Source organism: Chenopodium album, chromosome 23, assembly GCF_948465745.1.
Source record: "Chenopodium album chromosome 23, dcCheAlbu1.1, whole genome shotgun sequence".
Lineage (NCBI taxonomy): Eukaryota > Viridiplantae > Streptophyta > Magnoliopsida > Caryophyllales > Amaranthaceae > Chenopodium > Chenopodium album.
In genome coordinates this window covers 15189112-15214630 of record NC_137856.1, presented here as the reverse complement: position 1 = coordinate 15214630, position 25519 = coordinate 15189112, and the positions used below count along the sequence as shown (strand labels likewise).

Here is a 25519-nt window from a genome sequence, read left to right as displayed (position 1 = left end):
TCATTGCATCATATTGCGACTACTTGTGCATCTCTTGCTTGTTCATAGGTTATATGTGACTAAACTAACCGTTTATCTTAACTTGTGTTTGTAAATAAGTCATAATGGACTAACCAATGACTAAAGATTTGAACTAATGAATAAGCCTAAAATCGAGTCATAGTTCCTTTAAGTCAACCCGGATTTTTATTCTTGTATACTGCACAAGCGTCAACTTGTTTTGGTCATAACCGGAGTTCAAGGAAGAACCACGAGTTGCACAAACTATGGTTCTGTAGCCCGGAGTTTTGTCTTTAATTTGGCGTTGGTTTCGTCCCAATTAGAGTCACAGATAAAAAGTTATTACTAAAATACTAGTTTGTCCAGTTTAATGCATATATGTGAAGTCTTAACTTAGTCTATGTTCAAGTCTAGTCACATAGTCTAGTTACATGGTCATGACACAAGTCAAAGCATGTCACCTATATCTACTAGTCTTAGCACACACTTTTGCACATGTCACCATGGCCATGTCTTAGGTTCATGCATGAGTCGTTTTTCCGTCATTTGGGTTGGGTGTCCATTCTATTCCTAATTCTTCCATATTTCTCCATCTCCATCATCTTCCCACTTACTACATTCTTTTCCCATGCATATCATTCTCCTCATTCTTCCATGATCTCTTTCCATCTATGCATGTTGAATAGAGTTTGAGTCATGTGATTGACAAGAAATAAAGTAATGATGGGACAAAATACAAGGCAAGCTTCTCACCAAGATTTCATGCTTTCTTCTTCTTTTTTCAAACCTTTCCCCCATAAGTCTAGCATAGGCACCCTTCGTCTTCCTTAGATTTATTTCATAGGTTTTTTATTTTGTTCCCCTATAATAAACTGAGCGTTTCTTCTCTTGCATATGATCATTGCATTGCAAATAGAAAAAAAAAATCAAGGTCGAACTAAATACAAGGTATACCTATGATTAGAGGCACCCCTTGTAGCCCATTATATCGTCTTCACCCTTAAATATATAATCCCTTTCTTGATAAAAAACTTTGAGCCTCGTCTAATGATAGACCTTTCTTTTTTCAACATACATCTACTTAACCTCGGGATGGGATGGTGTGCAACTTATGCAAGTTCTAAATACAAAGCTTGAGTGATTTTACCAAAAATTTCAAAAAAAAAAAAAATAATAAAAGTGTACAAAAGGGCAAGTGTTCCAATATCTCTGATATGAAAATATCTTTGATAAGAACACGTCTCAGATTGCGTCTCTTATCGAGTGCTCGGTACCGTGCCTAAGAAACATGAATGCTAAGTGAGTGATAGACCGCATGATCGGGATTACCCACACATAAAAAAAATGCGAATATGAAAAAATGCAAAAGCAAAATAAACAGAGAGCAAAAATCCCTAAACCCAAAAAAGCACCAAGCATCATTTTTTTGTTCCCCCCTTATGAATAGTGTGTTGACCATATTGCCCCTGTATTTGTGCATGGAATCCTTATGAATAGTGTGCTTCTAGAATTGCCCTAAAAAATATGTCAATGCTGATGGGACCTTCTGCCCAAATCGCCCCTCATTTTTTATAAGGTCTTTCTTTTTCATAGTGTGATGCCCATATTGCCCTTCTGTGTTTGTGCATGTGAAGGCTTATGTGGTCCCTGACTAAATTCCACGTTGTATTTTTTAAAACAAAACACGTGTTTCGAGCTTTCTTCTTCCTCAGCTTGAAAATGGAGGTCACTTAGAGTTCATGGCTGCTTCTTTGAGGGCGAGCTTGATGGGAAGAGTAGGAGGTTAGTCTTAAATTAGTTACTGTGCGGAATGGCCGCAATGATTTTAATCTCATTTTCGCCGCAGTGTTGCTATTTCCATGTGCACGGGGTGTTGATGTTTAGTGAAAAATTGGTGGAGTAAGCGATCGTACTTGCTGAATGCAATTGCGAGCTTATTGTGTGTGCAATTTGATCATTTACAGATGCATGGAGTACATGTTCATTTGCCTTATTGCAGTTTGCTAACCTTCTTTATTGGTTGTTTAGTTTGTTCAGATTTATTGATGCATGTTAATTTATAATTTAGTTGTAAATTGCTTATTAAACTATCTTTTTACAGCTTTGTTAGGTGTTTCTCTGTAAAAGTGGGTTACTAATGTACTGCTTCATTGATTCGTTGTTACTTGTTTAACTATTTTATTAGTTTTGAAAGGGGTAAAGATGTCGATTGATAGTTAGGTTGTTTAAGATTTAATAAAGTTATGTGGGTGTTCAATTAATTATTTTTAATAACTAGCATTGACATTATATTCTGGCTGTTCAACAGAACATTCTTTGGACCTATGGGTTTTAGATGCTCATTCTACTTGGAATATGAAGCTGAAGCATTGCATTACACACTGGTTAATCTTTGTTTACAATGGGTAAGAGGATTACTCTTTTAAAGAACCTTTTTTGGTTTTTGGGCAGTGAACCTAGCTGCTTGTTTAGTGATAATGAGCTTTGTAAGGACGTCATTAGATCAAACGCATGCTTACTTTATTGTTAGCTTTAATAGGTGTGCTCAATTACCTGTTGTGTTTTGCTGTACCTTCTTTTTCTTATTTTGTCTTCTACTGTTTTGTTGCTTAATAAAACAGGGGGGTTTATTTAGTTTCCTGCATATGCATTATACAGAACAGATTTCTTGGGGGTTACATTAGAGGTAATGCATAAATTAGATCTAGGTTTTACTTTTGTTTGTCAAGAACACTACAACATACAAGAGCTAACAATGAAAACAGAACACTTAATGACTTGCTTTGGAACACTGATCTTAAATTATGTGCACTGAGGACAATTACCTTGACTTGCTATGGTATCTTGGTTAGTTCTCCACTAATCATTAACTATTCTCCCAAAAAATGGAATACTGGACTTGCTGAGATTGACTTGCAGATCTATTTCTTAAATGATGATAAGATTGGACCATTAAGTGGCTAATTAACTTTGCCTTAATTTACTAATAATAATAATTGTGTGGGTTCAAGATTGGCTACCATGGGTTTGTTGCGGGGATGCATTATGTTACTTGGTTGTGCTTGACCTTTGATGGGTTTACATGGGCTTGCTAAGCTACACTAGCAATTTCTCAGTTGTTACATTGGTAGTGCTTAGGTTTAGATTGCTATCAAAGTAATGGAGTGCTTGCAAATTTTATGCAATCTTATTTTTTTTAGCTTATTTTATCATCTGCAAATTTTCCAGATTATTTTGGTAAAATGCTGAACTTTTTTTTTGGGTTTTGGCCTTATCTTTTGCAGAGTTATGACCTTGCAATGGCTGTAGATGAAGTTCTTGATGTGTGTATTTCTAAAGCCTTTCTATGTTTAGCTGGTTTGCTCATGTGTTGTTTAGTTGCTGTTTTTAATTGCTGCTGAGTTTGTTATGTTCATTGCACATTTTTTTGATTTTCTGCCATATTTTGCAAGAAATTGTATGCTGTGTGTTATGCTACTTTTATTTGCTATTGTTCTTTGCTAAACCATGTTACATATCTTTGTTTCTTATTATTAGCTGAATATATATGAGGTGGCTGGTTTTGTTTTAAAATTTATAAATGAAGTCCTTTTAGTTGCATGAGTATAATATCATGTTCTTAGATGATTTTATATATCGCGTTTTTACTTAATTTATTTTGGCTAGGGTATAAAATTACTATGTTCTTGTGCAAAATGTTTGCTTTCTATTACATGTAGCTTAGTTTATTAGGTGTCTACGTTAGAATCAGTTGCATGCATACCTTTCTCATGTCATGGATGTGCACATAGGTGGGTGGGCATGAAACTCGGAAAGTTTCTATTTCTTTTACCCACCTCCTCCATCAGGTTGTTGAGTATCTGGAACTTCCTGTGCCAGCTTACTATTTGGTGGATGTGTGGAAGAATGTTGTGAAGATTGTCATGGAGACTGATCCAAGCTTGGGTCCTTCTGTGTATGAGGGTGGTCCAGCTACAACGGTTAGGGAATCCTGTGAAAAGGCTGTTGAGAATGTTGTTCGAGCTCTTCGGATGGAATTCCGTATTCAGGTTGAAGACTTCACTTCTAGGAAAATCAAAAGACTCGAGCGTCCTGAGTTTTTGTATCAGATGAAGCGTATTGAGCTAGAAGCAATGGAAAGAGGAACAAGCCAGGTTCCAGTGAAGTGGCCAGCTGTGCCTGATCATAAGCGCCGCAAGAAATATGTTTGCATTGATTACATGGATGTTTTACACACCCTGTCTTTTGAAACCAAGACGCGAATTTCAGAAGTCGACACCTTTAATGTTGGCCCTGGAAAATTTGTATCATGGGTGACAATTTATGGAACTTCAGTTGCTACTGGAGTGGAGTGTTTCTTTAGTGCTGTGCGTGCTGACTCGAAAGCAACTAAGCAAGATGCAGCTAGGAAGGCTATTGATTTCATACGCACTACGTACAATCTTGACATGGTTGATCTGAACTATGGAAATGGGATTTATGCTGGTATCAAGAGTTCTCTGGCTAGAGAGAGTTATTTAGTAGCCAAAGAACGTGTGTTGGGGATTCAAGGTGCTCTTCAATTAGCCCCTGTTTTAGTCAAGGAAGGCTGTGTTACGCCTAAGTCTGCTGTCCATAGGATCCCAACACCTACTCTTCCTCCACCACCTCCTCACAAGCCAAGATCAAGGCCTTCCTTTAGTGCTAGTTATACGGGACATCTTTCACCCACACCAGCTGAGTTGGATAGCTACTTTAAGCATAGAAAATTTGAATAGTGTGTTGCTGCATTTCACATAGAGCCATAGCTTTGCATTTTTAGTTTCAAAGTACACTTATTTTGTTTAAGGTTTAGAGTTATGGTGCAGTTTTATTTTGTTGTACTTGTGTCTACATGTAGCTAGCAGAGACTGGTGTTCTGCCATTTTGCCATTTAGTTTTAAAGTTAAAGCTGGTCTATGTGTACATGTTATTGGCAAAAACTTATGTACTGCTTTTCCTAAGTATGATGTACCTCACCCTTTTGTTGTTAATCAATGATATACACTTGTTTCGCCGTGCTTTACATTATTTGAGTTTAGATTCTTTAAAGTCACCAGAATGTTTGAATTTAATACTTAGCTTTTTGTGTCTTATGTTTGTTACTAAAGCAAAATACGTAGACACTGGTTTACGCCAAAATAGATGGCTAATGTGACCAGTTTGCATTTCTTCCCAATCCCAGGTTTAATTAGGTGCATCCCTTCCAGCAAAGTTTGTTTGCTAGGCAGCTAAACTCCAGCTTTCAACTGTTTATGTTGCACCAATCTATACTGCTACAATGAGTATTGCTGCTATCTCTTTCTGAATTTGATTGTTGCTTATATACCAACACCAACTTATCAATAAGACAATAGCACCCATAAACAAGTTTTTTGAGGGTGAATCTGAATTTATTAAATTGTATTCCAGATCGCTGCTTAGTTGCTAAGAAGGGGCCTGCAAAAATTAAGACTAGCAAGCGTTTACGAGGCTTACAAGCTTTGTTTGGGACACCTGTTTCAATAAGGTCCTTGTTTGTTGTTTTGGTTGTAAATGTGCCTTTCTAATTCAGTCACATTGTCTGTTAACACTTTTCTTCACATTCATTGCAATTCCCTATTCACTTGCATCATGCAGAGAACCTAATGAGGCAAGCTTAGCTAGAGATGCACAGCAGGATCTGGTAAACAGCCGCCAGAAGTTATCAGGTGGCAGGTTGCTGGTAATCAATTGTCTGCCGGATTGCTGAGCATAAATGAAAGTAAACACTGTTAGATGTCTCTTCGATGAGCACTATGGTTGTAAAAATTATAGAGATCTTACCCTAATACTTATGAGGCATGCTAAATGCACAGGCCTAACTATAAAGCATAGCCTTGAATAATGCATTGTTTCCTGCTACACTTAGATAACATGATATTTTGATTACCGGCCCCCATATCTTGCCTAGTGATGCACCTGAATTGAATAGTGCGCACACTGACAGACAGGATATTGGAAGTGCACTTTTAGACCACTGCATGCTGTATCAGAAGACTACTGATAATCCAAGAACTAGCAAGCGCAAGCGGGCAATTGCTTCTATGTCTCAACCACATGTTCTTATAAGGTCTTACTACTTCTCTTTGTTGCCAAAACACGTATTTAGTTTTATTTAATGGTTAAGAACAGTACTTCTTTAACCTTTATTATTTGCTATGCATATAGGGAAATAGGTGAAACCAGTGAACAAGGCCAAACAAGGAACCCAAAGTCGAAGAAATTACAAACTAAGAACACTAGTAAGTGTACATGATTTAGTTCAGATTTGCGTATCATATAGACTTAATAATAGCCTATTCAGGTTTGCATTTTTGCTGTTACAAAAATTGAACATTTTTCCCCTGATAGCCTCATAACCTAGCATCATCAAGATCTAGAATTGCAGTTATTCATACATTATAAATTAGCAAAATCTAAAATTGTTTACAGCATAACAATTAGAAGCTAAAATCAGGATCATAATAACCATATTTCATAGTCAAGGCGTTAACATGAACATTCCTACAAAATTCTTCTTCTATGTATTATCCCCACCACAAGTGCTGAATGACTACATCACTTTTCACTTCATAGGCTTCGACAATAACCTTGTTCACATCTTCCTGAGCTATTTCAGCATCCTCATCATTTACAGAAATAGTGGCATCTTCATTGCAGTTTCTATTCAGCATTTTGTTCTTTCTTATTTGCATAACAGCTGCAAATTCACCAGCTTCGCTTGCAACATTCTTTTGAGCTCTTTTTCCTTTGCCAAGATTCCTGATCTCTAAAATCTAAGTTGATATTTCATCTAATTTCCTCTTTAGCTTTGTAATCCTCTTTCCTACATCAAAATGAATAGACATGGCATTAGATAATTTTTCCTGTATATTAGCTTCCCTTAACTCTAACACTCGAAGCCTAGCTTCAATATCATAGTTCTGCATTGCTGGAAATGTATCCCTATCTCCTTCCATATTCATTTGTTTGCACTACTACATTTTTGATCTATTGCAACCCCTAAATCCGTTGCATTAGGTGTCAAAAGTCGTTGTGTTAGGCCTAATGCAACAGACATGTACCGTGGCATCTGCTGGCGTTGCAATAGGCCTAATGCCACGGTAAAATGATCTAACACAACGGTAAACTTATAGTCGTGGCATTAGCTATACATCTATTGCGACGGCACATTTATAGCCGTTGTATTAGCTATACTTAGCTAATGCGATGGCCATATATACCTAACACAACGGCTAAATTGCTAATGCAATGGCCATAAAAAATAATAATTTAATAAATAATAATAATAATAATAATCATTAAGACAATTATATCGGAATTTTGTTAATATAAATTGAGGAATTGTACATTGTTACCCTTAGGGAAAATTACACAATTAAATGTCACTAATTAAACTAAGAAAGAAAAATATCAAAATGAAATCATTTAGTGTTCTGTCCCATTAAGTCTTTCTATTGTACGTAGCACCATGCTCATATGATCAAATTAGGCATTCTGTTTTCAAGGCTTCATTCTGATAGAGGTCTCTGAGCTCCATTCTGATAGATTGAGTTGACCAGAGGCAATTTTCAACTTCAGACGGGTTTCCTGCAAAAGGGATAAAGAATCCCATATTATACCTCACATAGAAATGCAATTAGCATGAAAATTCAATATATGTCAGAAGACCCGATATGGATAATGATGTTCTTTACTTAACTATAGTAAAGAAGAATCTAGTTTCTTATAACCGGATAACCCATGGGAAAATGAATTACTGGAGTTGTTAGGAAAGCAAAGTAACAATAACAAATTTTAAAGTCTAAAGACAAAGTCAAATATTACTCTTATGTAATCAATTGATTTTTTTTTAAAGTCCAAATGATGCCATCAAATCGATCTTGAAAATCAAATTGAAGAAGAAGTCATATGCTCAAATTCATTTGTGAAAGTTTGAACATATACAAGAACCTTAATTAAATGACTTCAACTATTGCACAACATCAATCCAAGCTATCACAAATCCCCTACTTGTTGGAAAGATGGGTGGCTTGATAACAACTACATAATGAGAAAATTTCTTTATATATAGACTCATCGACTTTGTAGTCAAGTTCATATTACTTGAGTAAAAATCCAACGAAGTTTCATCTAATAAGCTTGTTAGGTGACACTGTGACAGGAATCACCCTAAGTAAAGTTAGATGGACAATAGAGTGTATGGAGCTAAAGATAGTCTTGCAATTTGTAAGATCTCCAAATGCATGCTTTAATATATTATCACAGTCTAAAACTGTAAAGTGGAATTTCTTAGTAAAAAATTTGGAATACTAATCAATTTTATTATTTGTAGAAGAGTAAATAAAATTAAATAGTGCATGTTTACTCGAGTGAGGTCATGAAATCGACATATCACTACCTCCCAGGGTACCTTTGATCACTTAGCCACTAACAAGTTACAAGCATTCTAGTATTTTTGCTAGAAGATGAGACCCTTATATTTAGAAATTACATATCAATTTACTTCTTATTTTAAATGCCAATCTAACGTTGAAATTCTGCATTCAAACAATTATATAATGCACCAATATATATACTCAGCATATCAAAATCATCATTATACACTTAAAGTCACTCCAATAATGAAAAAACAAATAAATCATTACTCTCTAATCAGAAGTATACACTCAAAAAAAGAAGTATACACTCAAAATTACTTCAAAAGTAGTAATAATCATTTAATTGTCTTCAAAAATCAGAATTACACACAATTAAACAAAAATCAATTAATCACATTTCTAAAATCAAAATTATTAGCTCAAAGTAACTCCAAAATTGTAATAATTATCATTTCAAAATTCAAATCTTACAAATAAAAATACCCAATATTAGACATGTGATTATAATAGTTTCTGATAAATTAAACAAGATTAACAAGAAAGGAGCAAAGATTCAGTACCCTGAAGACAAAGTAGTTTCATCTTTAGCCCACTCTTGCCACATTTGTGGGGGTATTAAAGGAGAACACTCATCAAATTTCTCGCTTGAGTATATCAATCTACCCCATTTTCCTAAGCAATTCTATGAACTACAAAAACAATAACAAATCCAATATAAATTAATCACCTTCCAAAATTACCAAAATTTTAGAGATATTTAAAATTAAACTATGTTGTATAATCTATTATACCTGAACATGAGCATCGTAGTTGGACGGATTGCGAGAGCGTTCAAATTCTAGGGTTCTAAGTTGTTCTTGCTGAAGCAACGATGGTAGCTCTCGATTTGACGTGCTCTCTTCTTCTTCCAACCACACACTTCTCTATCCTCTTTTGGCTGGGCGATTTTTGGAGGAAGACAGTCGGATTATCGGGGATCAGAAGTATCTCACTAGATCTGACGAACTTCGAACTAGTATAACTCAAACCCATAATTTATAATAAACCCTAACCCTTTGAACTGAAATACGATCGAGTAAAATGAAAAAAAAAAGAAAAAAAAACCATGAATTTCTACTTCTCCAAGCTTATTTTTGAAATGAAAGCTGGGAAGTTAATTTGGATTTTCTCTCAAAATCTACATTCTCTAGAAGATGAGTAATTTGGAGATCTATTTTATGTTCTTATTTTAACTTTAATAATAGAGATGTGAGAGAGGGGGTGCTTCAATATGTGTCAATTGTGTGGTCACTGGTAAGAGAGTAAGACCGGTCAATCATTTCGAATTTCAAAAATTTAGGTAAATAATACGAAGATTAAAGTTTTTTTTTTAGCCGTTGTGTTAGCTTTTTAGGGCCATTGCATCAGCCAATGCCGTTGTGATAGCTTTTAGTGCCGTTGTATTAGGCTAATCTAATGCAACGGCATATAATGAACCGTGGCATTAGATATAACATAAATAAAACTGTCGTATTAGCCAACCTATTGCAACGATTTTTAGGAGAGGCGTCGCATCAGCTCTATTTTTGACGTTGCATTAGATCAAAAATGTAGTAGTGTTGCTTTTCTTATCCAAAAAAAAAAAGGAGAGAGAGAGATAGGATATTTTAGAGCTACACCACACCTAACTCAGCTAGAGAAGAGTAAGCTAATGTACAATATAACTCTTGGCCTGTGAAAACAAAATACAATTCACATTGACCTCTTCCCTTTTATACTGAAATTCATATTAGGTGTTAATATTGAAATAAAACTTATTCAGTATAGCTTTTTTTACAACAAGCAAAACTTTGGCAAAGTCACTATTTACTGATCATTGTCCATGAGACAAAAGGTTGGCACATAAATACTTTATATAAGCAGTGACCACTAATTAATGATATCTTAACATCAAATCTGTGCACATTACCTTTTCAGTTAGTTTTTAGATGCCTGATTGCTTAGAACTTGCCTGTGACATTTACATATCACAGAAACAATTGTTGTTCTTTCTCAAAAAAAAAGTGGTGAAGCAACCTACTACAAAGAAGACAAGTAAGTTTTCCTATCCATATGTCCTCTTTTTTTTTTTTGCTGTTACAAGCAAATAAATTATGTGGCATTTGCTCCATGCATAGCAGAACCCCCAGCTGCTATGGTTGGTCTAAAATTACCTGCAGCTCCTCTAAAGCTTAAAGCACCTAAGTATTGTGGGCACTGTAATGCAAAAAAATTTCAGCACGAATCACTTTATTTCTGTTATGGAAATTGATCAATTAAATTAGCAACTAATGCTTATCCCCCTGCATTATATAGACTTTTCACATCTGACGAAGATAATGCACATCACTTTAGACAATATATCCGCTTATATAATAACTTGTTTGCATTTAGCTCTTTGGGTGGCAAGTATGATGCAGATACAGGAGAAGGAATTTATGTCTTTAAATTGCATGGCCAGAATTACTGTAACTTCCCTGACTTAATCCCTAATGATGAAGGCCCTAATTATTTGAAACTCTATTTTTATGATGGCCGATTTGAAGCAACTGCTAGGACAGACTGCTTTAAACAGATTAGACAGCATATTATAAATATACTAATGGAGGTGACTGAGCATAATCCATACGCTCGTTTTTTCAGATCTTTGAGAGAAGTTGACATTGAAGATGACACACAAATCCTGATCAACAAAAACACTGTTGTAGACCAACGCACCTATAATGCTCCTACAACAGATGAAGTGGCTGTGATCGGGCTTGACGATAGATACATCGTCAAGTGAGTCTAGCGGCCCATACATTGTTGTAAAAGGAAGATCAAACGATCCTCATCGTATATACCATCATTACGGATGTTATGATCCTCTACAGTACCCACTGTTATTTCCTTATGGTGATTGTGGTTGGAGTCAAGGTATAGTTAAAAACAGCATCGCATCTGAGGAGCAAGCAGACTTTCCTCTAGCCTCTGCAATACATACGGAGGAAGATGTGCTTGAACAGGAAGCAACATGTAAGCTTTTCGCCTCAGTGATGAACTTGCTTGTTGTTATCATATCTCTTTGCCTATCATTATATGCCTTATCTGACAGACATTGCAAACAACCCGATTTCAAGTATAGCAGATGCAGGTGGTACTTCAGCTAGGCATGTTTTGCCTCATGAGTATTATGCTTACAAGCTGCAATCTCGCCTAAACAACATACTTCTTAGGGCAGGCAGGTGTCTTCAGCAATATATTGACATGTATGTGAAGATTGAAAATACTTGTCTTGACTTTTTCCGGCACAATCAGCATGCAATCAGAGCTGATTTGTACAAGGGGATCTTAGACTCGATTGAAAGTGGCCAAACAAATCCCATAAATGTTGGCAGACGAGTTATATTACCCCCATCTTTTATTGGTGGTCCACGAGACATGAAGCGCCGCAACTTAAATGCAATGGCTTTGGTGCAGCGATTCGGTAAGCCAGATCTATTTGTCACAATGACTTGCAACGCAAACTGGCTAGAGATTAAGGCAGAACTGGCTGCTGGGGAAGCAGCTCAGAACTGACCAGATCTTGTTGCTCGTGTTTTTCGGGAAAAGCTGATTTCCTTGAAAAAACAAATAATGAAGAAGCATATCTTTGGAAAAGTTGCTGCTATGATATATGTTGTTGAATTCCAAAAAAGGGGCCTAACTCATGCACACTTCCTTATTATCTTAAAACCAGGCTGCATGATCCAAAATCCTTCGGATTTTGATCGCTTCGTCTCTGCAGAATTGCCACCTCACAGCTCTCCAAAACTTCGGATGATTGTTGTACGGCATGTGATGCATGGGCAATGTGGAGAACTTAATCCTTATTGTGCATGTATGACGACAAAGCACAACTCTCCCCTGTCTTGTACATATGGCTATCCGAAATTTTTTTTTTTGAAGAAACAGCAAACCACGATGATGGATATCCCTTGTATAAAAGAAGAGAAATGGGAGAAAGTGTCCGGATAAGGGGTGCAAGCCTTGATAACCGCTGGGTCATTCCATACAATCCATACCTTTCAATGTTATTTGATTGCCATTTGAATGTAGAAGTGTGCTCATCTATTAAGGCTGTGAAGTATCTATACAAGTATATTTATAAAGCCATGATAGGGTTTCTTTCAATGTGGTTGGTAAAGAAAAAAATTCTGAAGATGAAATTGAGAGGTTTCAGTCAAGTCGATGGGTGTCACCGTGTGAGGCAGGTTGGAGAATTTTTTCCTTTAATCTCTTTGAAATGCACCCACCTGTGTAACAATTGGCAGTGCATATGGAAAACATGCAAACAGTTCAGTTACGTGCTAATGAACAGTTAGACTCTGCTATGCTAAATGAGCTTAGATCTAAAACTCAGCTGACAGAATTTTTTAAAGCAAATGCAGCCTCTCCGCAAGGCACAGGATACCTTTATAGCGAATTTATGGACCACCACAGATGGGATGCCAGTAAGAAAAGATGGTATCAAAGGCGAAACAAGAAACTTGTGGTTGGTCGGCTGGCAAGTGCTACACCAGCAGAAGGAGAGCTATTTTACTTACGACTATTGTTGGTTAATGTACGCAGCCCTAAGTCATTCACTAACCTTCGGACTGTTAATGGATTACTTTGTGCCACTTTTCAAGAAGCAGCTATTAAAAGAGGCTTATGTAAGGAGGACAATGTTGTGCATGCATGCTTGGCTGAAGCAGCAGAAATCCACTTGCCAAGACCCTTACGGCACTTATTTGCAGCTGTTTGTGTATTCTGCAACCCCACTGACCCCAATAGACTGTGGCAGCGATTCCACAATGACCTATCTGATGATTACAGGCATGCTGATCCTGAAAATGAATTCTGTGTTAAGTTGTTGACTATATAGTCAATTGAACGGCATTTAGAGTCTTTGGGAAAATCACTAGCTCATTTCCGACTTGATCACTTACATGAAGAGCTGCCAGAAGAGCTTAATAGAACTAAAGACAACGTTGATGCCTTAGATGCGCCTATTCCTCAAGAATGTATTAACTGTAAAAGCAAACTGAACTCAGCTCAGCAAATTGCTTTTGACAGAATTATTTCTCGAGTCCAATCAGGAAAGCCTGGCTGTTTCTTTGTTGATGGTCCTGGAGGAACTCGCAAGACATTCTTATACAATGCTTTAGATGCAGAAGTTCGCATGGCAGGTAATCAGGGATTGCTGTAGCAAACATCCCTTATGGCAGAATAGCGCACTCAAGGTTTAAAATTCCCTTGAATTCAGAGACATCTCTTGCTTGTGACGTTCCCAAACAAGGCAGCCTAGCTGCTTTAATCAAAGAAACAGCTCTTATTATTTTGGATGAAGCCTCAATGGCCAAAAAATAAAACATTGAATCAGTTGAGCTCTTGCTTCGTGACCTTTGTGACGCAGAACAGCGGTTTGGTGGAAAGGTTGTATTTTTTGGGGGAGAATTTAGACAGGTTTTGCCAGTTGTTCCTCGCAAAACTCAGAGAGAAGCTGTTGCAGCAAGCCTGGTAAATTCACATATTTGGCCTTGGCTAGAGAAGCTACACCTAACTGAAAACATCAAAGCAAGAGAAGATCGCCTATATGCTTCATTTTTGCTGAGTTTAGGTAATGGCCAGCTGCAATCTAATGGAAATGCTTATGTTGAGGTTCCTCCTCACATTGTGAGTTATTATCATGAGAGTGATTGTCCTATCAATCACCTAGCTGCTACTGCATTTCCAGAATTAGAACATGCAGTATTTACACCTGATATCTTCACAAAGAGAGCCATTCTTACACCGTTGAATGATGCAGTTGATTCCATTAACACAGTTCTCATTAACAAATTTCTAGGGAACTCTGTCATTTACAAGAGCTTTGACAACATGCTAGATGACAACTGTGCAATTTACCCTATAGAGTTCCTAAACCAGCTAGCCCCTGGTGGTATGACTCCGCATGAACTTGTTCTTAAAATAAACAGCCCTGTAATATTGCTCAGAAACATTAATCCAGCAGATGGACTGTGCAATAGAATACGTCTTATATGCAAGTCTTTCAGAAGGAATGTAATTGTTTGTTCTATAGCCACTGGTCATCGTCAAGGGTAACTTGTATTCGTTCATCGTGTTAACCTCCGGCCTCCATCATCAGCAAAATATCCTATTCAGTTTGAGCGGATTCAATTTCCTCTGAAACTCAGCTTTGCAATGATTGTAAACAAATCGCAAGGCCAGACACTAAGCCAAGTGATAGTTTACCTTCCACAACCATGCTTTTCCCATGGACAGCTATATGTTGCATTGTCCAGAGCAAAAAAGTCAGCTAAGGTGACTGTAATCACACCATACCCAAATGAACAACACACTTCACCAGTATTGAAAAACGTTGTAGCGTATGATGTCTTGCGATTATCTGGCGTAACATGATACATCAATTTAAAGGTATAACTCCCTAATTACTATTTCTGTCAGCCTAATTTTCAATCAATTATTCTACATGCTGTGACTAATAGAATATTTACCATGTTACAAATGCAGGTGCTTTCCCTTCTATATATCTAAATGTAATTGAGCATAAGGTTAATCTTTCTATATCCTTGTAAGCCCATTTGTGTAAGAACTTAGTTCAATGGTGTTAGAGATATTTATCTTTACAACCATGTATTATGTTTATATGATGTATTCAGTTGCTTTTGAACCTATTGCATGTGATTTTTTTTCACACTTTCTTATTTTAAAATGCCATCTGAGGTATATTGAAATAGGTAGCACAAAAATGGAAAAATCCTAGGTTTTCCAACCTTATTATCCAAAAACCTGATTCTGATTTGCTATACAGACAAATCTTATATTTGCTTTTGGATTACAGCTTTACTTTTGCAGCTGTATTTCAGCAAAATGTCATTCATTCTATTACCCAAAAAACAAATTTCATCATTTACTTTTCCTACACACATCTTATTGACTGCTGGTCCATATTATGTTCTATTTTATTTTACAGAAAAAGACACTCAATGCACAGGAGGTTTCTAGCCACTGTCTTGTTTAATGCACTTCTTTATCTGCTAGATAAAAATATGTTCCAGACCATGGCAAGATGCCCTGGAATTTATATGCAGCTCATGTTAAGTTTAGAAGCCTCTAATGCTATTTAAAATCATAACAGCTCACAAAGAACATTTACTCCTAACTTTTCTCTCTGTCACTTTAGTTCTCTGTTGCTGTGATCTAGCAATAACAGCTTGCAAACCCACCCTAACAGGGTTCGGTCATAAATGCTTTTCCTCTTCAATTTAAATTCAGTTTTTCATTTTGTAATTTTCTTTTTGCTTTCAAATTAGCAATGCCATGTTGTTCTCTTGATTTAGTGTACAAAGATAAGACACAATCACTCACTCTAGCTTATTTGCTAGGGCAATTAACAAACCATGTACCTAAAATTTCATTTATATAATATTATAACTGATAAGCATGCTTTGTTTTGCAACCTAATATTCTTTGTAAATTCATGGCCTGATAAGTGAAAATAAGTAAACTTCATTAGTATAATTCTATGACAGATAAGCATAGCTTTCAGAATTTGCATGTACACTTTAAACAGCTTTCATCAGTGCCCTTTACACTAACTTTAAGTAGTACTTTGACAGTAACTATGTAAATGATAGTGTAGACACCTATTTGTGTCTCCCCAAAACCAAACCCAGTGATGAATGCCTTTCGCGTCGAACTATAATCGAATGAGGTGAAAGTGTTTGAAAGTCAAGTATTGCGGTTTAGTTTTATTAAAATTCTCTTCTCCCTGTTTTTGAAAATAACTCTATTTATTTAAAAATAGCCAAACCAGTTTAGTTTGGTCCGTAATTAAGGTCCAATAATAATGTAGTTAAATGGGGCTCGAAGAGACCTTTCCAACGATATATTATAAGCCCAATTCCGATAAATATTGAGGAAGTTATGGCCAAAATACTAAACTGGGCTCGGTTAATTATTTACATGCGGCCCAATGATCTAGAGGAGGGCCCAATGTTAATTATTATTCCTAAAATTATTAGGATTAATTATAATTTTCTAGAAGTTTCTAGAAGGTTCCTTTTAATTCTAATATTATTAGATTTAATAATTATTTATTTTAAAATGGACTTTTATTTGGAATAAAACATCATTATTTTATTATTATTATTATCTTTAAAATACGTTTTTATCTTCTGTACGGATTCCGTAGATCAAGTTGATTAAAGATCGGATTCCGCGTGGAAAAAACGCGCTTAAACAGGTTGTCGCCAAACGACAAGGCTGTCGCCTCGCGACAGAGTAAATTCCTGGTGACAGCGTGTAGTTTTATTCCTTATCAAATTCAATGATTTTCCGGGCTATTTCCTTATAAATAGGGTCCCGAATATCCGTTTTTATTCATCAACTCTCATCATCAATTCCCTCTATTTCTCTCTCTAAGCAATATAGCTTAAATTTTTTCTCTCCCTCTTTTTCTAAACCAACCTTTTTACAAAATACAATATTCCGCACTCACAAGATTTAGAATCTCTTAGCCAAGTTCGAAGTTGCCTTCGCCCTAGACGTGCAAGGTTTGATATTTTCTGAGGGTTTGGTCCAAATCTAGTCAAAACTTTATTTAATTTAATTCTTTGAGTTATTATTTTCATTGAAGTTTACTAACTTGTGTATTTTGTTATTAGAAAGAGGTATGAGGCTTCAAAGTAAGTAGATTAGCTTACTCCCTATTTTATTAAAAATGTAGAAAGCATATTTATTATTGTTTAATTCCTAGTATCATGTTAGGATGTTTTTAATGCTTTCTAGTACATGTTTAGGGTGCTTTTACTCTTTCTAATATCATGTTAGTATCATGTTAGTTTAAAGTTTTGATCTTTATTGTTTAGTGACATGCTAGGATTCGTTATTAATCTTGTTAGTATCATGCCTAGGATCTTGCTATTATTATAAAGCTTTACCTTATCATGATAATTATGATTATGCTTATTGTTTATTATTTATGTTGCTTGATATATTTTTATTGTTATTGCTTGATCACACCTTTTATGCATGTTTAATTAAAGGAAATTTGTACTTGAAATCACGCTTAATAAGATAATTAATAATTTGGTTTAGGCTAATGTGATTTTAACTCAAGTGATCGCCAATCATAGTATTATTTGTGCATTAATATTCAACCAACATAGATAAACAGGGTAGGTTTAATATAATGTTTGTATGTTATTCGAAAAGCGCACATGAATACGAGCAAAACAAAGTAGAGGCCTATTTTATAGGGTGGCTCCTTTCTTTTGTAGATTGGATTCATACCCTCATCCCCGAACCCTATTTGGTTCAAGACCTTATGGAGTTGACGGTCCTTTGGATTGTCTTTTGGGTTTACAAGTTCCTAAAACTTGTTGGCGACTCTTTTGCTCTTTTCTTTCCCTTTAAAACGCCACCATACTTTAGTGTATGATCATAGTGGGGTTCAAGTTTGGGATCATAATGCTTGAAATATTCCCTATAGATAGGCTTATAAAAGATGCTTGTTTTGGTACACTTAGTTGTAAAGCTATGCCTTACTAAAGGTACAACTTCCATTTATGCTACCCTTGGTTAATAAAATGGTGACAATTCAAAGAGGTTGTATAATCTGCTTAATTAGTGCTCAGAATGTTTGAATTTAACTCAGCTAGGTATTATTTGAGTGCTAAAATTAAGATTTCATTTATTTAGACCATAATACACTACCTAAAAATGGTTAGAATTGTCTTTATTTTCAACCTTGCATGGAAACCATACCTTTAAATTCATCCTTATAAAAAAAAGTTAAGCTATGCATATAGTGAAGATAAAGGTGAATACATCAGCTTAGTTTTGCATGTACAGCTGGAAAAAAAAGAGTTAACTTTAGCTAAAGACGGGCATAATAAATAAATCCACACAGCACTAATAGATAACCATTAATACTTAGAAAATACACCCTAAAGCAATAATAGCTGCTACTTAGGAAAGCCAAAGACAAAGTGAACTGATAACATAACAACCACTAGGTGCCACCACTTTGAAAATCCAGCTTGAAGCTGGTAATACATGAAAACAACAATAATAAGGTTTTTCTACTTTAGAACCAGCATTTGTAAGACTAAAAACCTACAACAAGTGTGGATAGAAATTAAGAGTTCCCTTAGAAACAACCACCATAGGAAGCATCACTCTCAGGTGAATATGAAGGACTTGAATGGTGGTGGAGATCATCCAAGCCAAGAATAAATTTAGGCTTGCTTGGTATCTCATTTGGAGTTTCTTTATTTGGGCTTGGTTGCTTATCTTCTGGCTCATAGCAAAGTGCTTGCACTAGTGCTTCCAGGTTCTCCACTTTTTGCTCTAAAACAGCAACCCTTTCCTCCAGAAAACTTCACCTTTGCTGGTTGGGGAGGTCAGCTTGTTTGCTGCTTTTCATCTTACTCTTTCCTTTGCTGCTTTGCGCCATGAGATATACCGTCGGAGAATGACTCGGGCTTACAACAAAAGAGTACACAAGCGTCCTCTCAAAGTGGGGGATTTTGTGCTACGAAAAATGGAAGCAGTCGGTAGGGAGAATGAGCAGGGAAAGCTAACCCTAAACTGGGAAGGCCCCTACCGAATCTATGAGGAAATAAGAGACGGCACCAACCGCCTAGAAGAACCAGACGGCAGGCAGCTGCCTAGAACTTGGAATGTAGACAACTTGAAAAAGTACTACTTCTAAGTACGAATGTAAATGCTTCAATTTTATTAACTCAAGTTTTGTTAATGAGAATTTGTCTTCATTTTCCAACTTGTCTTTTTAGTTAAAATTTTTAGCGTCGCCTGTACCAAATACAGACGGCCAATATGTTTGGAAAGTGTCTGTCCCAACAGCAGACGACCCCATCCCTTTGAAGGAGCCGATTGTTTTAGAACAGTCGTTCCTACGAATTCATTAAGTTTATACTAACACTTGACGAATATTTACTTAATCATTTAAGAGGCCTAAGGCCAGATAGATACATAATGAGGCCTATGGCCGGATGCTAAAAAACAAAAAGAGACCGAATGGTCACAGTCTGCTCCAACATGAGTATGACCGTCTGCTCCAACATGAGTCAGATAACCGGCAACGTCCATTCGGGCGAATTCGTCGGCGAGAAGCATCTCCCATTTGGGTGGCACATTGCTCTACGAACATATCAAGCGGCCCAACCGAATGCTAAGACTCGCAGTCGTTTATTCTAATCGAAAGTGAAATCTAACAGGCCTGAATTTTCTATCTGTTCTAGCACAGTTCATAAATGGTCACTGTTTCATAAGTAGAGGCTAATTAACCGAGGCATAAAGCCGGATGAGCCAATTTTAGCTCAGGGGCAAAACAGGCGGAATATTTTTTAAATATACGAGTTAAGTTAACTACTTAGCACTTAATTGAGGCTATTGGCCGGAGAACGCCTGATCCTTACCTATGGGGCAAGACAGACGGACAATTAATTTAAAGAAAATTGGCTAAGTTACAAACTTAGCATTTTTATCTCAAAGAGGCCTATGGCCGGATGCGCTTGTTTTTGCTTATGAGGCAGAACAGGCGAGGATTTTTCCTTAGCATATCAGCTAAGTTGGAAATTTGAGTTTAGTTCGAGCCAATGGCCGAATGAACACTTATATTTGCCAATTCTGGATGGACGTCTGCCGCGTGGTTTAGGGCAATCACCATAGTGATTGATTGACTTAGAAACCATGAATACTCTTCTATGTATCAACAATTTCTAAGTCAATCAATCCAATAAACCGAAACCACTCGACATCCGTCTAGGGGCAAGAACATTCGCATAGTATACAGGTTATAATACTTAGCCAAAAACATTTAAAAATTTCAAAAAAAATTCAAAGGAAAGAATATGGACAACTTCAGCCAAATGGCCGAATGATTCAAATTAAAAAAGACCAATCGCCACCAGACGATTGGTTAAGATTGTTATCTGGCAAAGCCAGAGGCAAAGCTAGAGAGATTGTCAAATTACCCGACCCCTCGTTCGGTAAAAATACAAAAACTCGGCACGTAGGCCGGAAAAACAAAGTACTTGGACATTCGGCCGCAGAAACAGAAAATAAAAAGCTTAAGTGATCAGGGGAGAGTTTCTTCATTGGCAGCCGGCCTGTTGTCCTTCGGCTGCTCTTCATCATTTTTCTCTCGCTCCTCCGCCTGACCTTCCTCCTCATCAAAGGACGACTCCCCAGAAGAGTCAGACCCAGAGCCTTCCTCGGCCTCGGCATCAGCCTTAGTAGCTTCTTCCATCTCCTCGAGGAGTCGATCGTCGAATGCTTTGCTGATTTCATCAAACTTGGATTTCCAAATCTGATAGTCCGAGCCTGGCTGCACAGCCGCCCAAGTGTCCCGCATGATGGATTCATAATCACTCACCATCTGCTTAACAAGATCACTTCTCTCTTGCTCAGCAAGGGACTCATACTTGGTCTTCAGCTGGTGCTCCTGGTTTGTGAGGCGCTGCACCAGGCGGCCCTCTTCTTGGCTCTCTCGGCCTCATCCTTGGCATCTTGAAGAGGCTCGAGCTCCGTCTTAAGAGATTTGATCTCTTTCTTAAGGTTGGAGACTTGTAGGCGGGCCGAGTCCAGGTCCTCCTTCACCTGCAGATTGGCTTCCGACTGCGAATACATCATATCAAGCGTCAGAAATTCATTCTGAGTAATATCAAATTGAGCTCTATCCAAGGCGGACTCGGTCTTAGCCTTTGCGACCTTTACCTCTTTGGACTTGTCCTTGAGGGGTTTCCCGAGCCCTTGGACGCGCAGCATGGCCTGGAAAAAGAAGTCGAATGGTTAAAATCAGACGGATAAAGACTTGAACACAAAAAAAAAAGAGAAAGGACGAATGAAAAATTGTTCAAGTTTAAACTTATACCTCGCAAAGGTTCCCTAGAATGCCATCTAAGTCTAGGGTGCCGACTCCTCTGACAGATGCTTTGTCATCAGTATCAATCACCGTCAGCATGGACTTGGCCATTTGAACTACAATCAGCCTCTGCACAGGAACTGAATAGAGAAAAAAGTTAGAAAAATATTCAAGTATGGATAATTTGGAGTTAAAGAAAGACGAATGGTCTTTACCGTCGTCCTTTTCTTCTTCCTCTTCTTCCCCCAGATTCCTCTTCTCACCGGCAGAAGAGGAGGGCTTTTCCCCCAAAAACCTCTCCTTACAGGAAGAAGAAGGAGGTTTCTCCCCCAGAAACCTCTTCTCTCTTCTCACCTGTTAAGCCGCCAGCAGTAGAAGGTTGCTTGAAGCCACCCTTCGATGTCCTTTGGATATTCGGCTTGCTGATCTCCCTATCAGCTTCGTGAGTAGAGGCGTCTGGGCCTCTCTTGGGCTTATGAGCTATGTGCTTGCGGCCGCCCTTGCCGGATGCTACCATAAGTTCAAAATATCTGAACATATTTGAGTTGAAGATGAAAACAGAACCTTGTAAAACAGATCTTCAAGCTCCCATTCCTTTACATCCAGGGGAAGATTGCCAACATAAATTGTGCGGGAGGCACGGCCAGCCATCACTGTAATGCGTCTATTTAGCAGCAATTTCTCTACATACAACATAAATGCTTATCAATGAGGGCATAAGAGGACATTAAACACCGATCAACTAAAAAAAAGTTTCTTCATAAAGTAGCTTCAACAAAACAGCACAGAAAAGCAAAAGCCCAAACTGTGAAGCGGACCATGAGAGCAATTCTTGACGTGGTGCTACACAAGTTTCACCATTTAATCTTCCAAAATGCTCCAGGATTAATATTAAATCATATAAAAATGAAACCCCATACTCTTCCTGATTTTTGCAGAGGCAAAGAAGACCATCTAAGCATGAGCAACAATCTCCATTACCAAGAAATCCAGAAAAGTACACAGAACTCTCCCTCTCTTTTTCTACATCCCTACATATCTTGCTCCTATTCGTCCAAGCTCTTTTCATCTATCATGAGGAAAGCTTGAGTCATCAAATGTGACAATACGGAGAATAGTTCATGCATTTATCATCAGTTATTAAATACTTCATTATCAACCACAGAGAAAAATGATGTATAGCTCCACGTCATTTTCTTGTGAATATTGTTTTGTGACCGGATGCAGATTTAGATCAGGAGGCAAACACCAAATACAAGGGACTCAAGATTCATAAGTTATTGTATACAGTTGATAGTAAATTCAATTTTGCAAGGTTTATGGTCATTTGCAATGTCACTTAGTAGTTAATGAATACCAACATCAGCATAAGAATCAACCCTGTGCCTCTAAAGAGGCTCCTGTCCAAGGCAAAGTAAAGGGTCAGCTTAAACAGCCTTACCAAAGTAGTCAATGACCCATTAGCATAATGGTAAAATAGAAAGTTAAAAATAGTTCTGAAGATGACTATAATTAATGTTGCTTAGACACAAGATAGAAAAGAAAAGAGTTGATGAAAGAAGAAGTTCAAAAAACCAACAAATAACCTTCAGCAATAGAGACACAATGTGCATTAGGAATTTTATTCATTAAAAATAATGTGTGAATGTTAAGGTGCTTCAAACATAATCTGAATTGAGATTAATGATCCTTAATGAAATTCCAGTTTCTCATAAGTAAGCATGCTTTATCAAAGCTGCTTAAGTTTGAGCTTTATAGGGAATATGCATAACAATAGTGTATATTTTACCATAAACAAAGTAAAGGTGGAATTATTCTCATTAACACAATTTAGAATTCAATTGCAGCAAAACTTCATTGTAATGACTGCAAGACATTCTTACAATGAGAGCATTAAAGTGTTCATGAGTAAGAGAATTTCCTTAAGTAGCAAAAGCCCTAAAATCCTAGCTTCCTAGTCTAGTACTCTAGTCAGCTTAAAATTTGTGATCAACTCATGAACCTCGTCGATAAGTAACAAATTACATGTTTGATGATGATACTTTTTCACAAAAAAAGCAAGCAATATCTAACACAACAAAGCTTATCTGCAACAGTACAAGAATGAAAGCATGAAATTTGTATTCACAAAGTTGTCAACTGTCACCATCTTTTGTTGAAGATATCCATATCCACTAGCACACGAATAATAATAAATCGAAACTTTGAATTGGCTATAGCCATTGTCACCTTCAAAATGCTCCCAAGATTTGAGCCCATACCCCAACTCAACAGTAATACTCTAATACATATGAAGTGAAAAAAAAAAATATATGTAGCAAACAAACAATTCCAAACCACAAAATAAAATGAAAAAATGGATAAAAAGTACAATCCATCCAAAAAACTACCTTAAAATTGAACGAACAAGCCAATGTCGGATCTATAAATCAACTCATTTCTGGGAAATTAATCCCTTAAACAGGAATATCGTTGACTGCTTAGTAACTTAATCAAAACAAAGGCCTACAAACTCAACATTCCACGCATTTACCAATTCAATTTCTGGGTAAAATTACTACTACAACCAAATTCAAAACCCATATGAACAACTTCTAATTTCTTCCCGAGTTTTATCACATACAGACATACAGTTAACGCTAATCTGTAAACCCCAGAAATTAAAAATCAGGAATCACCCACCATTGCACTGATATACCAAGACTAAATACTGGCAGTAAACAAAAAATAACTCACAAATTTAAACTTCAATTAAGATAAACAACTACAAAAACAAAATAAATAACAAATAAAAGACAATAAAAAGATCTGGGTGATGAAATTACTTGTTAATGAGGTAAAAAGCGAAGTTGAAAAATCAGCTGAGTATGCAAAATCTTCGTCTTGTTCAAGTGTTCTGGGTATTGCAGCTTAAAGCAGAACAGAGAGAATAGAGGTTTAAAGAAAAAGGGAAAAAGGCCAGGTAAAATCTTCAGACTTTTGTGTACCCTAAAACTGAAAAATGAAAATGAAAATGAAATTAAATCGTGCGACACATAATTAATGAAAAGATGATAAATTTATTATTTTCAAAAAAAAAAAAAAACAAATGGGGATTGGATACTTTGGTGGAGGTTTGAAGTTAAGTAGTGATGAAACGTGGCAATAGCCAATAAGCTGTTGGTTTTAGTAAAGGAGAGGAACTTCAATACTTTTGGAATTCTACTCGTTCCTTTATGTCTCGAGATGGGAGTTTTTTTTTTTTTCTTTTTTTTTTTCCTGTTTTTCAAACTTGACCGTGGGGTTAAAGTGTTAGACTTTTAGAGGTCTTAACGTTTGAAGAAGACTTCGACTGTATTACTTGTAGTCGGAAGGGGAAAGACTACACATATAATGGTTGTATGTGGACCCCCCACATACAACTATTGTTGGGTGCATTTGATTGGTTTGCATTTTTATGTCCACTTTTTCCATTTAGTTTCTTCCTATTTTTTACTCTTATTATTTCCCTCCCTTTTGATAATTTGATGTGGCATGCATATAATGGTATTGTATGTGGGCTACTACATACAACCATTGTATGTGTAGCATCACTCGGAAGGGAGTGCTAATGTAGTGTTATGAATTTTAATAGTTATAACAAAGTACTGAGTACTAAAATACTAGAAGTCACATGAAAAGGAGAGAAAGGAAGAAAGAGAAAGATATGTGGGACCACTTCTAATTGCGGCTATTTCATCAAATGCTACTAAGCACTTTGGAAATTCACCAAATGTCATCCAACTTTTTAAAATTCACCAAATGTCACTCACAAACAGTACAATGACATGACATGCCATTAATGAGGTTTGGACGTTAACAGTCCATTATTGCGAAATGACCAGTATGCCATGTGTTGGGGTTAATGGCGCGTTAAACCTCATTGACTCTCTGACTTCTTCAAGTTTGATATAAAAAAAAGTCATCTCATTCTTCTTCTATGTTCTTCGAACTTTCACCATTATTCAAACCCTGAAATCCATAATCAAACAAGAAGCTTTCTTCAACACCTGAACCAAACATTCCTAAAAATTGAAGCTTTTTTTGCTATTGAAGTTGGGCGAACCAGAACAGCGCTGACAAGTAGGGGAGGAAGTTGAAGCTAAAAGCACTTGAATTTGACTTTGGGGTGTTGGAGATAGCAAAC

At 36.7% G+C, this 25519-nt stretch overlaps 2 protein-coding genes and 1 long non-coding RNA gene across 3 annotated transcripts; 2 read left to right on the top strand and 1 right to left on the bottom strand.

Annotated features, from left to right (window-relative positions):
• Positions 1-10593: 10593 nt before the first annotated feature.
• On the top strand, positions 10594-11996 carry LOC145607082 (uncharacterized). Its single transcript, XM_081662852.1, has 4 exons — positions 10594-10657; positions 10859-11219; positions 11350-11453; positions 11533-11996. The coding sequence occupies exons 1-4, from the start codon at positions 10594-10596 to the stop codon at positions 11994-11996; spliced, it is 993 nt and encodes a 330-aa protein (XP_081518978.1).
• Positions 11997-12053: 57 nt separating this feature from the next.
• On the top strand, positions 12054-15483 carry LOC145607081 (uncharacterized). Its single transcript, XM_081662851.1, has 8 exons — positions 12054-12297; positions 12731-13203; positions 13324-13627; positions 13855-14539; positions 14636-14852; positions 14948-15013; positions 15200-15319; positions 15436-15483. Exons 1-8 carry the CDS (start codon positions 12054-12056, stop codon positions 15481-15483), a joined length of 2157 nt encoding a protein of 718 aa, XP_081518977.1.
• A 4859-nt stretch (positions 15484-20342) lies between these two features.
• LOC145608330 (uncharacterized) lies at positions 20343-24409 on the bottom strand. Its single transcript, XR_014105783.1, has 5 exons — positions 24180-24409; positions 21570-22037; positions 21364-21494; positions 21207-21260; positions 20343-21107 (listed from the first exon to the last, which is right to left on the bottom strand). It is a non-coding gene; the product is annotated as an uncharacterized LOC145608330 (long non-coding RNA).
• Between the last annotated feature and the right edge of the window lie 1110 nt (positions 24410-25519).

Coding starts and splice junctions, on each gene's coding strand:
- LOC145607081 (XM_081662851.1), top strand. CDS start 12,054: ATGAAGAAGCATATCTTTGGAAAAGTTGCTGCTATGATATATGTTGTT. Junction 13,628..13,854: donor TGCAGAAGTTCGCATGGCAG/GTAATCAGGGAT, acceptor TTTGTGACGCAG/AACAGCGGTTTGGTGGAAAG. Junction 14,540..14,635: donor GCCACTGGTCATCGTCAAGG/GTAACTTGTATT, acceptor TCTGAAACTCAG/CTTTGCAATGATTGTAAACA.
- LOC145607082 (XM_081662852.1), top strand. CDS start 10,594: ATGGTTGGTCTAAAATTACCTGCAGCTCCTCTAAAGCTTAAAGCACCT. Junction 10,658..10,858: donor ACCTAAGTATTGTGGGCACT/GTAATGCAAAAA, acceptor AGTATGATGCAG/ATACAGGAGAAGGAATTTAT. Junction 11,220..11,349: donor GACGATAGATACATCGTCAA/GTGAGTCTAGCG, acceptor TTGTGGTTGGAG/TCAAGGTATAGTTAAAAACA.